General features: G+C 48.0%; 1 protein-coding gene across 2 annotated transcripts in view; it reads right to left on the bottom strand.

Annotated features, from left to right (window-relative positions):
- Nucleotides 1–4309: 4309 nt before the first annotated feature.
- Nucleotides 4310–14391, bottom strand: part of TM9SF4 (transmembrane 9 superfamily protein member 4) — a 55445-nt gene continuing 45363 nt past the window's right edge. For both annotated transcript variants that reach the window (XM_006767868.2, XM_015566640.1), the window contains exons 14-18: nucleotides 12122–12297; nucleotides 11574–11637; nucleotides 10035–10154; nucleotides 9376–9465; nucleotides 4310–6261 (exon numbers count right to left, since the gene is read on the bottom strand). In XM_006767868.2, the coding sequence (XP_006767931.1) occupies nucleotides 6112–6261; nucleotides 9376–9465; nucleotides 10035–10154; nucleotides 11574–11637; nucleotides 12122–12297 (600 nt within the window). In that variant the 3' untranslated portion in view covers nucleotides 4310–6111. The remainder of the gene's footprint in view (nucleotides 6262–9375; nucleotides 9466–10034; nucleotides 10155–11573; nucleotides 11638–12121; nucleotides 12298–14391) is intronic.

Raw genomic sequence — 14391 nt, 5'->3', positions numbered from 1 at the left:
GCCCTCCGCATCAGAGCTGACTAAGGATCTCAGGGGCGTGGGCTGTGGTGGAGCAGGCACCAGCTGGAAGGCCGATGGACCTGTGAGCTCCCGATTCTGCAGTGTGGCCTTGGGCATGTCTTTTGACAGCTCTCAAGAACTCGGGATTCCTTAAAGGGAGGAAAAATCCCTGTAAGATGCCGTCCCCTCCACATAAGATCTCCAGCTCTCCAGGTGGCTGGCTCAGTTACAATACTTTTGGTTGCATCTAACAGAAGCTTTAAGTTTGACTTAAAACATTTTTTTTTCTTACCTGAACATCCAGAGGTAAGATGGGCTGTTTGATTCAGCAGCTCAATGATGTCTTCAAGGACTTGGGCCGCCTTCACCGCTCCGCCATCCTTTCTGTTGGTTCCACTCTCAGGTTGGTACCAAGATGGTGGCAATAGCTCCAAGGGGCACTTTGGGATATGGCAGCTCCAGAGAAGGCTGATTTGTCTTCCCATGACACCCTTAAAATGAAGGGAACCTTTCCCAGAAGCCATTCTAGACTTTCAAGATCTTGTATGTAACTGGCTAGACAGGGTAACAAGTCTACTCTTGAATCAGTTATTGGTGAGAGGGAGCATGGACACTATTTCCATGACTTGCTTGGACCAAGCATCGGTGCAATGGATGTGTGCCCACAATGTCTAGTGGGATAACTAGGACCATCATCTCTAGGAGCTCACAGTCATAATTCAGCCTTTCCATGGGTCCCCCAAGATGGCATTTTCATGCTATAACGGTTCTCTGGGTTAGAGGGTACTGGCTTCTGGCTAGCATAGGTCCAATTACAAGGCTTCTGGTCTTAGAGCAGTGATGGCGAACCTTTTGAGCTCGGCGTGTCAGCATTTTGAAAAACCCTAACTCAGGGGTCCTCAAACTACGGCCCGTGGGCCACATGCAAATATAAATATTGTATTTGTTCCCGTTTTGTTTTTTTACTTCAAAATAAGATATGTGCAGTGTGCATAGGAATTTGTTCATAGTTTTTTTTAAACTATAGTCCGGCCCTCCAACGGTCTGAGGGACAGTGAACTGGCCCCGTTTAAAAGTTTGAGGACCCCTGCCCTAACTTAACTCTGGTGCAGTGTCAGAGTCCTTCTCAGACACCTTGTGATCTTATAGGTGAAAAAGCTGGTAGAGAGACTTCTCTTTTTAGCCAAGCTGGAATTACAGGGATCATATTTATCCTTTCACCTGAAGCAACCAGAAAAAAAACAGACCAAATACATGAAACAGTGGTTTTCCAGGCTCTGGACATTGACCGAAAAGGACAGTGATCCCAGGCAGGTAAACAAGCAAGGTAAGCCCTATGATTGCCCTAGCTTACTGCCCTAAGGGAGTTTTCAGGCTGTAGCATAAGGCCGGGGACTGAAGTGGAGCCAGGGCACTGAGTTGAGACAGTGCAGAGAGTTCAGGTAGACCAAAGCAATGAGTTCCTAGGACAAAATGCCAAAGAATGAACGAGAGCTGCAGAGAAATTCCTGGAGAGCTAAGAGGGTCTCATTGAATATTCAGCAGAAAACTGATTGGCACAAGCCTGTGGGGAAACTGAGGCCAGGTAAAGAACCATCAGGAAAGATGAAAGGGAATAGAATAGTCTCTATTCCCACCAGCCATGGCACTGGGGACAATATCATGGGGACATTGAGGAAAATACTTAGAAAAGTCTCAGTATTGGCCAATAACTAACTAACCCTAGAATAAGCACTGTTCTGAAATTGCCTTAAAAAATCTTATGAGCAAGACTCAAAAAGATCAAACTATTTCCAGTAACTTAACTGTCCCAGAACAAAGCTCAAAGGGATTTATAGGATTACAGAAACGTTCAGCACCTAACAAGGTAAAACTCACAACATCTGGATAATAAAAGATTGTCAGTCCTATAAAGTTCGAAGCAACATAATTCACAATGAGGAAATAGGCAATAAACACCAACCCACAACTGAAACAGAGGTTAAAATGAGCAGATAAAAACATTAAAAGTTATTACTGCATTCCACATCTTAAAAAAGTTAAATTGAGCCTCACATATATGGTCAACTGATTTTTGACAAAGGTGCCAAAACCATTCAATGGGAGAAAGGACAATCTTTTCAACAAATTGTGCTGGGAAAACTGGATTTCTACGTAGAAAAGAATAAAGTTGGGCCTGGCTGGTGTGGCTCAGTGGTTGAGTGTTGACCTATGAACCAGGAGGTCAAGATTCGATTCCTGATTGGGGCACATGCCCAAGTGGTGGGCTTGATCCCCAGTAGGGGGGGTACAGGAGGCAGCCAATCAATGATTCTCATCATTGATGTTTCTTTCTCTCTCTCCCTATCCCTTCCTCTCTGAAATCAATAAAAATATATATATAAAAAAATGTCGGACCCTTATACCACATTCAAAAATAAATTCAAAATAGATCAAAGACTTAAGTGTAATATTTAAAACTATAAAATTCTTAGAAGAAAACAGGGGAAAAGCTTCATGACATTGGCTTGACAATGATTCACCTGATATGATACCCAAAGCACAGGCAACAAATGAAATAGAAATGGGCTTCATCAAAGGACACTACTAACAGAATGAACAGGCAACCCACAAAGGGACAAAATATTTTGCAAATCATGCATCTGATAAAGGATTAATATTCAGGATATATAAAGAGCTTCTACAACTCAATAACAAAAGACAAAAAAACTCAATTAAAAATTGGCAGCCCCAACCGGTTTGGCTCAGTGGATAGAGCGTCGGTCTGCGGACTGAAAGGTCCCAGGTTCAGTTCCAGTCAAGGGCATGTACCTTGGTTGCGGGCACATCCCCAGTGGGGAGTGTGCAGGACGCAGCTAATTGATGTTTCTCTCTCATCGATGTTTCTAACTCTCTATCCCTCTCCCTTCCTCTCTGTAAAAAATCAATAAAATATATTTAAAAAAAAAAGACATCAGATATTAGAAAGTATCTTGAATTGAGTGACAATGAAAAACAACATATCAGAATTTCTAGGATGCTGCTAAAGCAGTACTTAGGAAGCAATTTATAGCATTGAACATCTATATTAGAGAAAAAAAGAGGCCACAAATAAATTACCTCAGCTTCCACCTTAAGAAATTAGAACAGTGCAAATTAACTGAGTTGGAGGGGATGGGGTATAATAGGCAACTATTGTTTTTGTTGCTCTACATTCCTTATCTTGGGAAGTCATTCTTCCCTCATCACTCTTCCAAGTGATTCTGGTGAGCTTGAAATTCACAATAGCCAATGCCCTTGGAGTATGCAGCCCATAATAATACTCTATTCCCCTGGGTTTAGTGAGTGGTCCAATATGTGCAAGCAGTAATCCAAGCTGGGCCCACCAGACCTTTCCTGGGATTTATTTATATTAAATACTAGAGCCCCGGTGCACGAAATTCATGCATGGGGTGGTGGTGGTCCTGGTCCCTCAGCCCGGCCTGCACCTGCTCGCAATCCAGGACCCCTCGGGGGATATCCAACTGCCTGTTTAGGCCCAATCCCTGTGGACATCCCTCTCACAATCCAGGACCACTGGCTCCTAACCACTTGCCTGCCTGCCTGCCTGGCCTGATCGCCCCTAAACACCTTTGCCTTGGCTCCTGCAGCTTTGTCTGGAAGGTCGTTTGGCTGTCTGGTCTAATTAGAATATTATGCTTTTATTATAGATACTTAAGTAGGGGAGGATATTATCTTTCTCTAGGCTTTCCAAACTGGCTAATGTAAGCCTAGAGCCATCTGTGCCATGTCCTCCATACCTTCCCCGTAGGGAAGAAGGCTCTTGACAATGGGACAGAATGGACCAGAGAGAAGCAGAGTGGAAAAGGGCTATCCTTTGAGCCCCTGGATCTATCCAAACCTGAAGCCAAATAATCCATTTACTTGGTGACTTATGAGCCAATGTATTCCCCTTGGGCTTAAGCCAATTTGACTTATTTCTCCTGTTTGCAATTGAAGGAGTCTTACATGACAGATAGGTGAAGTGAGTTGACAGTAAAATATTGGAGCTGGAAATCTAAAATCAGGTCTCACTGCTACCAAAGCTCACAGTTAAATACCATTTCCTACATGTGGGAACAAAGGGGGAAATACTTGTGATTCAGAATGAAGGGGATGAGCAGATGGGAGAAGCTATGGACTTGCACCAAGTACGGGAACAACAGTGGCCTTAACTCTAGAAAGCCTGACCTGAGACTGAGCTTTGAGGGAAACCACTCAGCTCAACCCACTTGGAGAAGTTGCTTCACCTCAGACTCCTAACCCTTGCGAGAGAATCAAGAGGCATAACAACAGGACAATGGCATATTTATTTACAATTGGACCAAAAAAGGCATACAGGCATTTTTAATTAAAAATAATGATGACGATGATTTAAAAAGTCAGAAAAATTGATGATGTTTAAATCCTTTATGAGGAGTACATTTCCCTACTCCTCCCCAAAAGAGAATCTCTTAGGGAAAAAAGAAATCCAAGATTTGAATAAACAAGACTCCATTATCATTCTCTACTGCTTAAGTTCCCTTTCCCTCAACCTGATTCTTGGTGGCTGCCACTTGGCACTGTGGGGTCACTGTGAGGCAAGGTTGAGAAGTTCACTGGTTTGACTGGAGCTGGCAGGGGCCGTTCTGAGAATAACCTGGGAGAGGGAGGGGTAGAGTGTGTTCCCAGCTTAAAGCATCCTGGGCTTTGTCCTGTGGTAGGAGTCCCAAAAGGGCTGGAGCAGGGGTGAGTGGCTGTTACTTAAACCCTAATCCCAGGGTGGGTTTGGTCTCTTGCAATTTAAGAGGAAGTGACATGCACAGAGAGGGTGGGCAGTGAGGGTGGAGGGAAGACTTGGCCCCAAGAGTGGGTGTTGATAAAAGAGCCAGATCTGCCATGTTAGTTACCTCTAACTTGGGGTAACTGGCTCCTTGCCTATCCCTGGGAATTGGGGAAGAAATGACAGAATTTACCTTCCATTTCCTTTTCACCAGCAGTTTTCTGGGTGTCCCTCAAAGGAGGCAAGAACTCAAATGGGAGGAGGAAAGGAATGGGTTTGGCTAAAAGAGCTGTGCATGGGCGCTAAGGCTGGGTGATGTCAGGGGGGGAATGCCTCTCCCCAACCTTCTAAAGGAAGAGAACTGAAGTCTCCAGGCCTTGTTCTGCTCGAAGTGGGGGAAGAGAGACTCCCACCACCAGCACAGTTTGCAAAGAACAGCAACCCCCTGAGGAAGGGACTGGGGAGAAATCCTAAAGGGTGAAGACCCTCAGCCCAGGCACAGACATGTGGATATACTTGGATTGGCTTTGGAAATACCTGGCCCTGGATCCAGGATTTCGTGGCACAGAAATAGTTCGCTGCAAGTCTCTTCTCTGCTCCAGCAAATTTCCACTGCTCCCTAGTACTTCTGGGGATTTCCTTGTAGCAACCAAGACTGGACTTGCTCCTGGTGACAAGACGACCCTGAGGCCTGGCTAGAAGCCCTGCCTTGGGCAGCCCCGGGAGAAGGCTGGAGAGGTGAGAAGAGGGGGGGCAAAGTGGCTGGTAGAGGCAGGTTGGCACTGAGGATGCATGTCCGGGCTAGAGCTGTGCTTGTCACGGCATCAATGGCGAGGATGGACGGGAGAGGCTTGGAAACCTCACTGAAGTCCCAGAAGGTCTGGTGTTTCCTTTTCCAGTTAGTCGTGGGGTGGCCAACAGCCCTGAGGAACTGAGGTGGAGACAGTGACCAAAACCCAGTGTCTCGGTGGACTTATCCATGCTGGATCCATTGTTAAAAAACATAAAACAAAAATACAAGGAAAAAACCCCTAACCAAAAATAAACCTGAACAGGTCCCAGAGTTCCTGCTAAAGGGAACTTTCTTGGTACTGAAGAAAAAACGACCCACAAAAACGTCATCCCCCACAGAATTGGAATAAGATGATGGAGAAAAATGCAAGATTTATCTACAGGTCCTCCCGCCCCCACGCAGCCCTGGGATCCAGTAACACTGTGCCAGGAGTTACATTCCAACAAGCAGGAGTTACTTTATTTTGCGTGCCTGCAGTTCCCCCGCAGGGTGGCTTCCTGTCCATGGACGGAGCGGGCACGGCTATGGTCCACCCCCATCAGTCTATCTTCACAGCAGCGTAGATCTTGCGGACAAACATGTAGGCTGCATAGAAGCCGATGGTGCCCGTGAGGAGCCAGAAGGACAGGACCATGAGGGCCGTGTAGCCAAAGTAGAGGAGAGAGGGGATGAACTCGACGATGTCCAGCTGGGGCATGAGCAGGGGAGAAAAGAGAGGGGTGGACACTTAGTGCCAGCCTGCCATGGCCAACTGCCCCCCACCCCTTATTTCATGGCAAAGCCTGGCAGGAAAAGGGGCTTGCTCCAGAAGGGCAGCAAGGGGCAGACGGGGCCCACAGCCACAGCGACCCTTCTTCCATACTAGGGCCCGTGCATTGCCTTGGATTCTCACGACCACCATGGCAGGTTATTAGCTCATGTTACAGGTGGGGCACCGAGGGGTTAAACAATACCCACAGTTACACAGCCAGGAAGTAGAAGGAACTGGGGTTTGAACCTGGGGCTAGAGTGCTAGGAGTCCAAGGCCCAACTCTATTGACCCAAGCCATTTCTGGCTGTGGTAAGAGGGGCTAGGAGTCTCCCAGGGAAAGGCCTAGGAGCTCACTGGAAGACAGGTGTGACTTAGGGGCGAGGACCAGGTGCAGTACGAATAGATACAGCCCTGTCACTTCTTTACCCTCCAGTCCCCAGGACAGTGCAGTGAGACTCCTGAACGGCTGGAGTAGCAGACAGGGAATGGGGGAGGAGAGGCGTTTCAGAGTCCCAGCTTAAGGACCAGAGAGCCACCATATGCCTGCCCCAGCCTACGGTCCTCTCTTTCTCAGAATGCTCCTGTCACTTTTTTCAAAAAAATATATTTTTATTGATTTCAGAGAAGAGAGGGAGAGATAGAAACATAAATGATGAGAGAATCATCCATCGGCTGCCTCCTGCACACCCCCTACCCTACTGGGGATCGAGCTCGAAACCTGAGCATATGCCCTTGACCGGAATCGAGCCTGGGACTCTTCAGTCCACAGGCTGACGCTCTATCCACTGAGCCAAACCACCTAGGGTTACTGTCACTTTTTAACACCTCACAGGGATTTTATCTTGGAGCATTTTGGACTCCTCTGTAGAGTTTTGAGGCTTGGGCAGGGAGGCCAAGGATTTGTGTTGTGCTGGTATGTCCCGTGGTTGGCAAAGTGCAGCTCGTGAGCCACATGCAGCTCTTTGGCCCCTTGAGTGTGGCTCTCCCTAAGCCTTAGGAGTACCCTAATTAAGTTAATAACAATGTACCTACCTATATAGTGTAAGTTTAAAAAATTTGGCTCTCTAAAGAAATTTCAATAGTTGTACTGTTGATATTTGGCTCTGTTGACTAATGAGTTTGCCGACCACTGTGCTAGGCCAAGTGGAGCTAATCTGAAACCTTGGTATCAAGATCTGTCCAGATATAGGTAGGACCTGCGTGGGGCCTGCTCCAGGGCTCATGGACAGACACATGGTCCCAAAATGCCAGGAGCCCAGAAGAAAACAATAAAGTCACTGTTTTGTTTTTCTGTTTTTTAAAGATGTATTTATTGATTTGATTTGATTTTTTAAAGAGAAAGAGGAAGGGAGAGGGAGAGAGAAAGAAAGACTGGTGTGAGAGAAACATCCATCAGAATATAATGGATGACCTTTCAGTGCATCGGACAACACTCAACCAACTGAGCCACACCAGCCACGGACTGTTTTTTAAAATTTTTTAATCATTTAAGGACATGTTTGGAAGTGAGGGAGGGAGGGAGGAAGGGAGGGAGCGAGGGGGAGAGAGGGAGAGAGGGTGAGAGAGAGAGAAACATTAATCAGTTTCCTTCTATATGTGCCCCAACTGAGGATGGAATCAGCAACCCAGGTATGTGCCCTGACCGGGAGTTGAACTGGCAACCTTTCAGTGTACAGGACTATGCTAAACCAACTGAGCCTCTCTGGCTGGGCATAAGGTCACTGTTTTGAGACCTTCCTGAGGTCAAACGTTCTCAAACTGAAGGTGAAGGCCATGTTCTCAGGCTCTACCCCACACCTCTCCTTTTATAGCCTTTCTTGTGGCTGGAGAAAGGATGATGTGAGGTGAGGGCAGAGGACAGGGTAGTGGTAAGTCCAGTGGTAAAACCAGGAAAGGGACGAGGCAAATAAGGCAGTACTGGAAGGATCCTTTGAAATTCAGACAGGCCAAGGCCGTCATTTTACAGACAAGGCAGGCTCTGGGGATGGAGGAGGAGGTTTTAAGAACAGAGAAGAAAGAATGAGGCAGAGGAAGGAAGGACAGGAGACTATGATGTGACTCCAGGGGGCCTGGTAGGAGGCTATGAAAGTTATGATTTGCTTGCCCAACACTGTCTCCTATCGTCCTTCTGCCCAGTGTTTTGGAGTACCCACTCCTCACTTTGTGGTCCTGTTGGGGCTGTCATTCCTGGTATAAAACCTAAGCTAGTCAGAGTAAGCCATCCTATTGGACCCAAGGAACAATAAGGGATGGATGGCATGTAACCTGGGCCAATAACAGTTTTCCCTTAGGGATTGATGATATGATGGTAGAAGACAGATGTTCTTTTAGCTCTAGGGGTGCAAAGCTGAAAAAAAGGAGCCTCTAGGGCTACCAAGGATCAACTTTCCACTTTGTGGAAAGATCCTGCCAGCAGACTGAAGCCAAGCAAACACCATGTGCCCGAGCCAGGCTCCCTTTCGCCCACACTTTACCTATGTGGCTCACAGAATACAGACGATCCGAGATGCAGACAAAGCCGTGGCCCGTCCTGTCCTTATTGTGAAGGACTGAACCGTACTTGAATGAAGAAGGGAAGGAAGCATCCAGAGACAGGACACCTGAGGTCCTAAATTTGGGTGCTAAAGGCTATTTCATCATTTTCTGTTTTTATATTTACTCTTTTCATTTATCCTCTTTATCCTTCCATATTCTTTTCCCCCCTAGCTTCTTGAGGTGAATACTGTTATCATCAATGTCTGCTTTTCCTATTAAAAGCATTGGTAGATGATATATTTCTTTTAAGTACCCCTTTGGCTATATGTCACAGGTTTTTCATGCAATAGTTTCATGGTTATATATTCTGAAATCTTTTGTCTTCCAAACATACAGAACATAGACTCTCTTTCCTAAAAAGATACATGTTCTAGAGCAGAGACAGTTGTATACTGGCACCGGTCCCACTGTTGATGGGAAAGTAAGATTCAGACACGAGTTTTTTCCAGCACCCTCTCCTCCACTATCCTGCCCTAAAAGGGCTAAGGGAACTTGTTAACAAAATAAGGGTGGTACCTTGTTAACAAAATAAAAGATGGCATAGACCAGGACGTAGAATGCAGATCCCCCGGAGACTAGGAAATTCCTCCACCACCAGCGGTAATCCTGAGGAGGAAACAGAAGGGTCAGAACTCTTCCCCAAGCTTCACAGGTGCCCAAGGAGCTAAAGGCTCTGGGTAAGAACAGTAATATCTGGGGTGATGGGAATGTTTTATATCTTGACTAAAATGGTGGTTTCACAACTGTATGCATTTTCAAAGGCACATTAAAAAGGGTGAACTTCCTTGTTAATAAAATATACCTTAATTTTAAAAAATCAACAACAACAAAAGAATAGTAATAACAACTAACATGTGGTGAGCAAATGCTCCCCATGTGCCAGGTACAATTCTAAGTGCTACATGTGAATCAGCCCAGGTTAATCACTGTAGCGGCACTGAGTCGGTGCTACTGCGACTCTTGTTACATGAGGAGAGCATGGAGAGGTTCAGCAACTCAACCAGAGCTACCAATGCAGGAGCCCACTGAGTACATGGAGGCTCAGAGAGGAAGTGATATGCCAGCCCGAGGCCTCATGGCCAGAGGGGGAACATGGGAAACCCAGACAGCCTCATGACCCATTCCATGTTGGACCCAGGTTCCCCACCCCCAGCTCCTGGCCCCATGCCCCTTACCTCTGCACACAGCTGAAAGTACACCATGACAATGCTGATCTGTGAGCAGGATACCACCAGGATGATGAAGACGAGGAACAGGAAGCCAAAGAGGTAATAGAACTGATTCTCCCAGATTGCCTGCGGACACATCACAGCCGGCCTTCAACAGCCTGCTCCCACCCAGTGGCCCTTTCCCCGGGCTCACCCTGCCTGCTCTCAGGACACTAGCCCTCAGGTAGGACTGGCAACCGCTTGTCACCAGGGCAGGAATGGAGATATCACAATGCCACCGGGGCCTGTGTGCCTGGCACATGGCGCTCACTGGCCCTCCTGCCTGGAGCAGAGGGTGAGCCAGCCTATGCTTAGGGAGTGGCTGGGGCATGGCCGACCCTTTGATGGGTGGGCTCTACCCTGAACACTGCAGGCTGTAGAAAGCTGCATCACACCCTTGTCAAACGTATATAGCAGCCCAGCCGGCATGGCTCAGTGGTTGAGTGTCGACCTATAAACCAGGAGGTCAGCGTTCGATTCCTGGTCAGGGCACAGGCCCGGGTTGCGGGCTCAATCCCCAGTGTGGGGCATGCAGAAGGCAGCGATCAATGATTCTTTCTCATCATTGATGTTTCTGTCTCTCCCTCTCCCTTCCTCTCTGAAATCAATAAAAAATATTTTTAAAAAATTACACAGCAGCCACCCCCACTCAGGGGGAGCTTACCACACGGCAGGCAAGCTACATGCTCATGGACATCTTCACGTATGAGCCTATGGAAGTGCGGACTTCTACAGGTAAAGGAGTCAAGGCTCAGCGAGGCTGGTGACTGGCCCAGGGTCACACAAAGGGAACTGAGGTGGCTGCGCCGGCAGGGAGCCCATTCTCTGACCCTTTTCCTAGGAAGGGCCGGGTGAGCAGGGGGATCTCAGCCAGAAGGGGCTGGGCCACTCCAGAGCAGCGAGTACTTGTCCAGCACTGACGGGATGCAAGGCACCCTCTGTGCTGGGCACCAAGTTAGGTGAGAAGATTTCAATGGCCGTGAAGAGACCTACTGCCAACTTTCATTGCACACCCGGGACAAGAGCAATCGTCATCACAGCCACAGCTACAATTTAACAAGCGTTTCTGACTGTCAAGCACCCTGCCCTTTACAGACATCATATTTCAGCCTCACAATGACCCTGAAAACAGGCCTCATTCCCTCCATTTTCCCGAGTCTTTTGAGTAACTTAGGTAAATCTGCACAGGAACCCAGAAATCAAAGCAGATGCAACAATATTAAAAATAGTGATGACTGCAGTATTACTGAAGCAGCTTCTATTCATTGAACCCTCCCACACTAGACCCTGCACACATGCTGTATCTCATTTGACCTTCTAAGCCATCCTAAGAGGAAGGACTGTAATCCTGTTGGGTGAAAAATGGGGGCTCCAAGAGGTTAAATGGCCCATCTGAAATTTCAGAGGCAGTAAGAGGCAGAGCACCTCAGTGAAGGGGAAGGGCCATGCTAGCGGCGATGAAGGCTGTGTGGTGTGGAGGGAAGGGGAGCAGACAGCACTACTCACACTGAAGATGAAGAAAAGTTCGATGAACATGGCACCAAAGGGCAGGATCCCAGCCATGAGAATGCTGCAGCAGAACAGGAGGGTTAACATTGGGAGGAGACCCAGCCATTGGAAGCCCAGGATCCCTCCCTAGCTAGCCTGACTGAGAAAGCTTGCACAGTGTGGTGGTTCTAATTCTTTCCGCATGCTTCTGTACCATTATAGCCTCTTGAGAGGTAAGCTGGTGGGCATCATTCTCTGTTTTATAGATGGGGAAACTGAAGTACAGAGATGCAGGCTGACTTGCTTAAGGTCCAAGCAATGGTTTCAACCTGTGTCACCGCACCTTTCCACCCCTCCCCCAACCTGGTTCCTAGGCCAACACCAAATCTGGCTATAACTCGGTCCTCTTTGTCTTATAGCAAAACTACGCTTTCATGAAGTCTACTAGGCCCAGCTGAGCTGCAAAACACCAGTCCCAGCATCCTTGGGGGGACGCACCTTCTTCCATGTTCCCCTAAGAGCAGTGCTAACCTTACCGTTCCTGAAGGCCCCTGCTGGAGACTCACCCCACAAATCGGTTCATGTACCACCGCTGCTCGGGGATCTGCCGGGGAATCTGGTTGGTGCGCACAGGGTTGTCATATGGCTGCTTTCTGAAGCCGAAGTAGTAGCCCAGGTAGACGAGGGGCAGGGAGATCCCGAACCACATGCACAGCAGAGCCACCATGGTGGGGAAGGGCACCTGAGGACACAGCACCATGAGGCCCCATCAGGCCCGGACGCCCAGGCTGGAGACTGTGCAAAGGGAGGGGACCTCCTAGGGTCTCAGGGAAGGAGGGTGTGGACAGCAGGGCCACCATCATGGGGAAGGTCCTACAGACACATCCCCACAGGGCTCCTGGCCAGAGCCTTCTGAAGCTGACCCCAGCCCTGGGGAAAAGTGCCGTGCACATGGAAAACCACTTGGGCTATGAAGACAGAACCACAGCATCCCAGAGCTCGTCATCCAGGGAGGAAGTGGGGAAAGAACAGGGACTGAGGAAACTGAGGGCATGAAGGGAAGATGAAGAGGCCAGAATGAAGGGACATTATGTGTTTGGTATGTTAAGTGAAGAAAAAAAGGGGGGAGGGACACACTGCACAAACAGTGTGTTCCTTATTTTGTCAAAATAAAACCCTGCAATATATTACTAACTAAATGAAGCAGGTTATATAACTTTATGTCTAGCACTCCATTTTAATAAAAATACCCAATATTTAAATGTGTAAGTGCCTAGAAAGGCCTATACCAGTGGTTGGCAAACTCATTAGTCAACAGAGCCAAATAGCAACAGTACAACGATTGAAATTTCTTTTGAGAGCCAAATTTTTTAAACTTAAACTATATAGGTAGGTACATTGTTATTAACTTAATTAGGGTACTCCTAAGCTGGCCTTTGCTAAAAATGTCCTCAATCTGATTGAGGTAAGTTCACTGAGGTCGACCCCTTCCAACTCTCCCTTCCACACTCGTCTTGTATGCTTGTTTCAGATAGACGAGTGTAGATGGGAGAGTTGGAAGGGGTCGACCTCAGCGAACGTACCTCAAAACAATGTACCTCCCCCGCGCTGCGTATCCCACGGCCCACGGCCCGCCTGCGCCGCATCTCACGTCGCTCCACCGACCGACACCAACCACTTCTTCTAACACCACTTCTTCAAAATAGACTAGCCCAGGCCGAAAACCGATTTCTGCGCATGGGCCATGAAGTTTCAATCGCACTGTACGTGCGCGCCCACACATGGTATTTTGTGGAAGAGCCACATTCAAGGGGCCAAAGAGCCGCATGTGGCTTGCAAGCCGCGGTTTGCTGACCACTGACCTATACCAAAAAGTTGTTAGTACTTTCTCGGCTGGGGTATGGAGGATGAAAACGAATTTTTCACTTTCTTCTTTAACTTCTTCTCTAAAGTATTATGTTTTGATAAGAATCATGCAAAAAGAGCCTGGCTGTTGTGGCTCAGTTGGTTGGGTGTTGTCCCATGCACCAAAAGGGTGTCGGTTCAATTCCCGGTCAGGGCACATACCCAGGTTGCACGGTTGATCCCAGGTCGAGGGTGTGCTGGAGGCAGCCGATTGATGCTTCGTTCTCACGGATGTCTCTCTCTCTTTCTCTCCCTCTCCATTCTTCTCTCTCTAAAAATCACTAAAAGATATTTTTAAAAAATCAACTTAAAGAAATAAAAAGAAATTAATTAATAAACCCACGCCAGGGTACAGTGTCGCTGTCTGGAAGCAAAAGGGGCCAGGTGGGGGAGCTTCATCTAGAGAACTCCCAGCTGTCCCAGTGGGGCCCCCAGACTACAGGTTCTCAGCCCCTCCATGTCCTCTAGGACTCAACTCAAGAATCATCCCCCCTAGAGACTTGGGAACCAAGATGGCGGCATAGGTTAACGCCGGAGTTTGCTGCCTTGAACAACCATTTCAAAAGTGAAACTAAAAGACAGAACGGACATCATCCAGAATCACAGGAACGCTGGCTGAGTGGAAGTCCTACAACTAGGAGGAAAGAGTAACGCATATGGACACTCAGAGGAGGCGCAGTGCTGAAGTCAAATTCTGAGGTGCGGAGTGCGCGGAGCGGGCTGGCGGCGGAGGGCGCGGTTGGCGGTTTCAATCGGGAGGGAGTCGCAGACTCTGAGCTCCAGACCCGGGCGAGTCTTTAGGGGCACAGACTCAAACGGGAGAAGCAGGACTGTCTGGTTTCGGTCGGAACTCGAAGGCAGCTTTCTCTCCGAGGTTTGCAGCGGTTGCTGGGACTCAGAGAGGCAGAGCCCCCGGGACAGGACTGAGAGC

Source organism: Myotis davidii, unplaced genomic scaffold (genome assembly GCF_000327345.1).
Source record: "Myotis davidii unplaced genomic scaffold, ASM32734v1 scaffold562, whole genome shotgun sequence".
In the NCBI taxonomy this organism is placed as follows: domain Eukaryota; kingdom Metazoa; phylum Chordata; class Mammalia; order Chiroptera; family Vespertilionidae; genus Myotis; species Myotis davidii.
The sequence above is the reverse complement of the archived record's forward strand: the minus strand, read 5'-3'. Positions and strand labels throughout refer to the sequence as shown.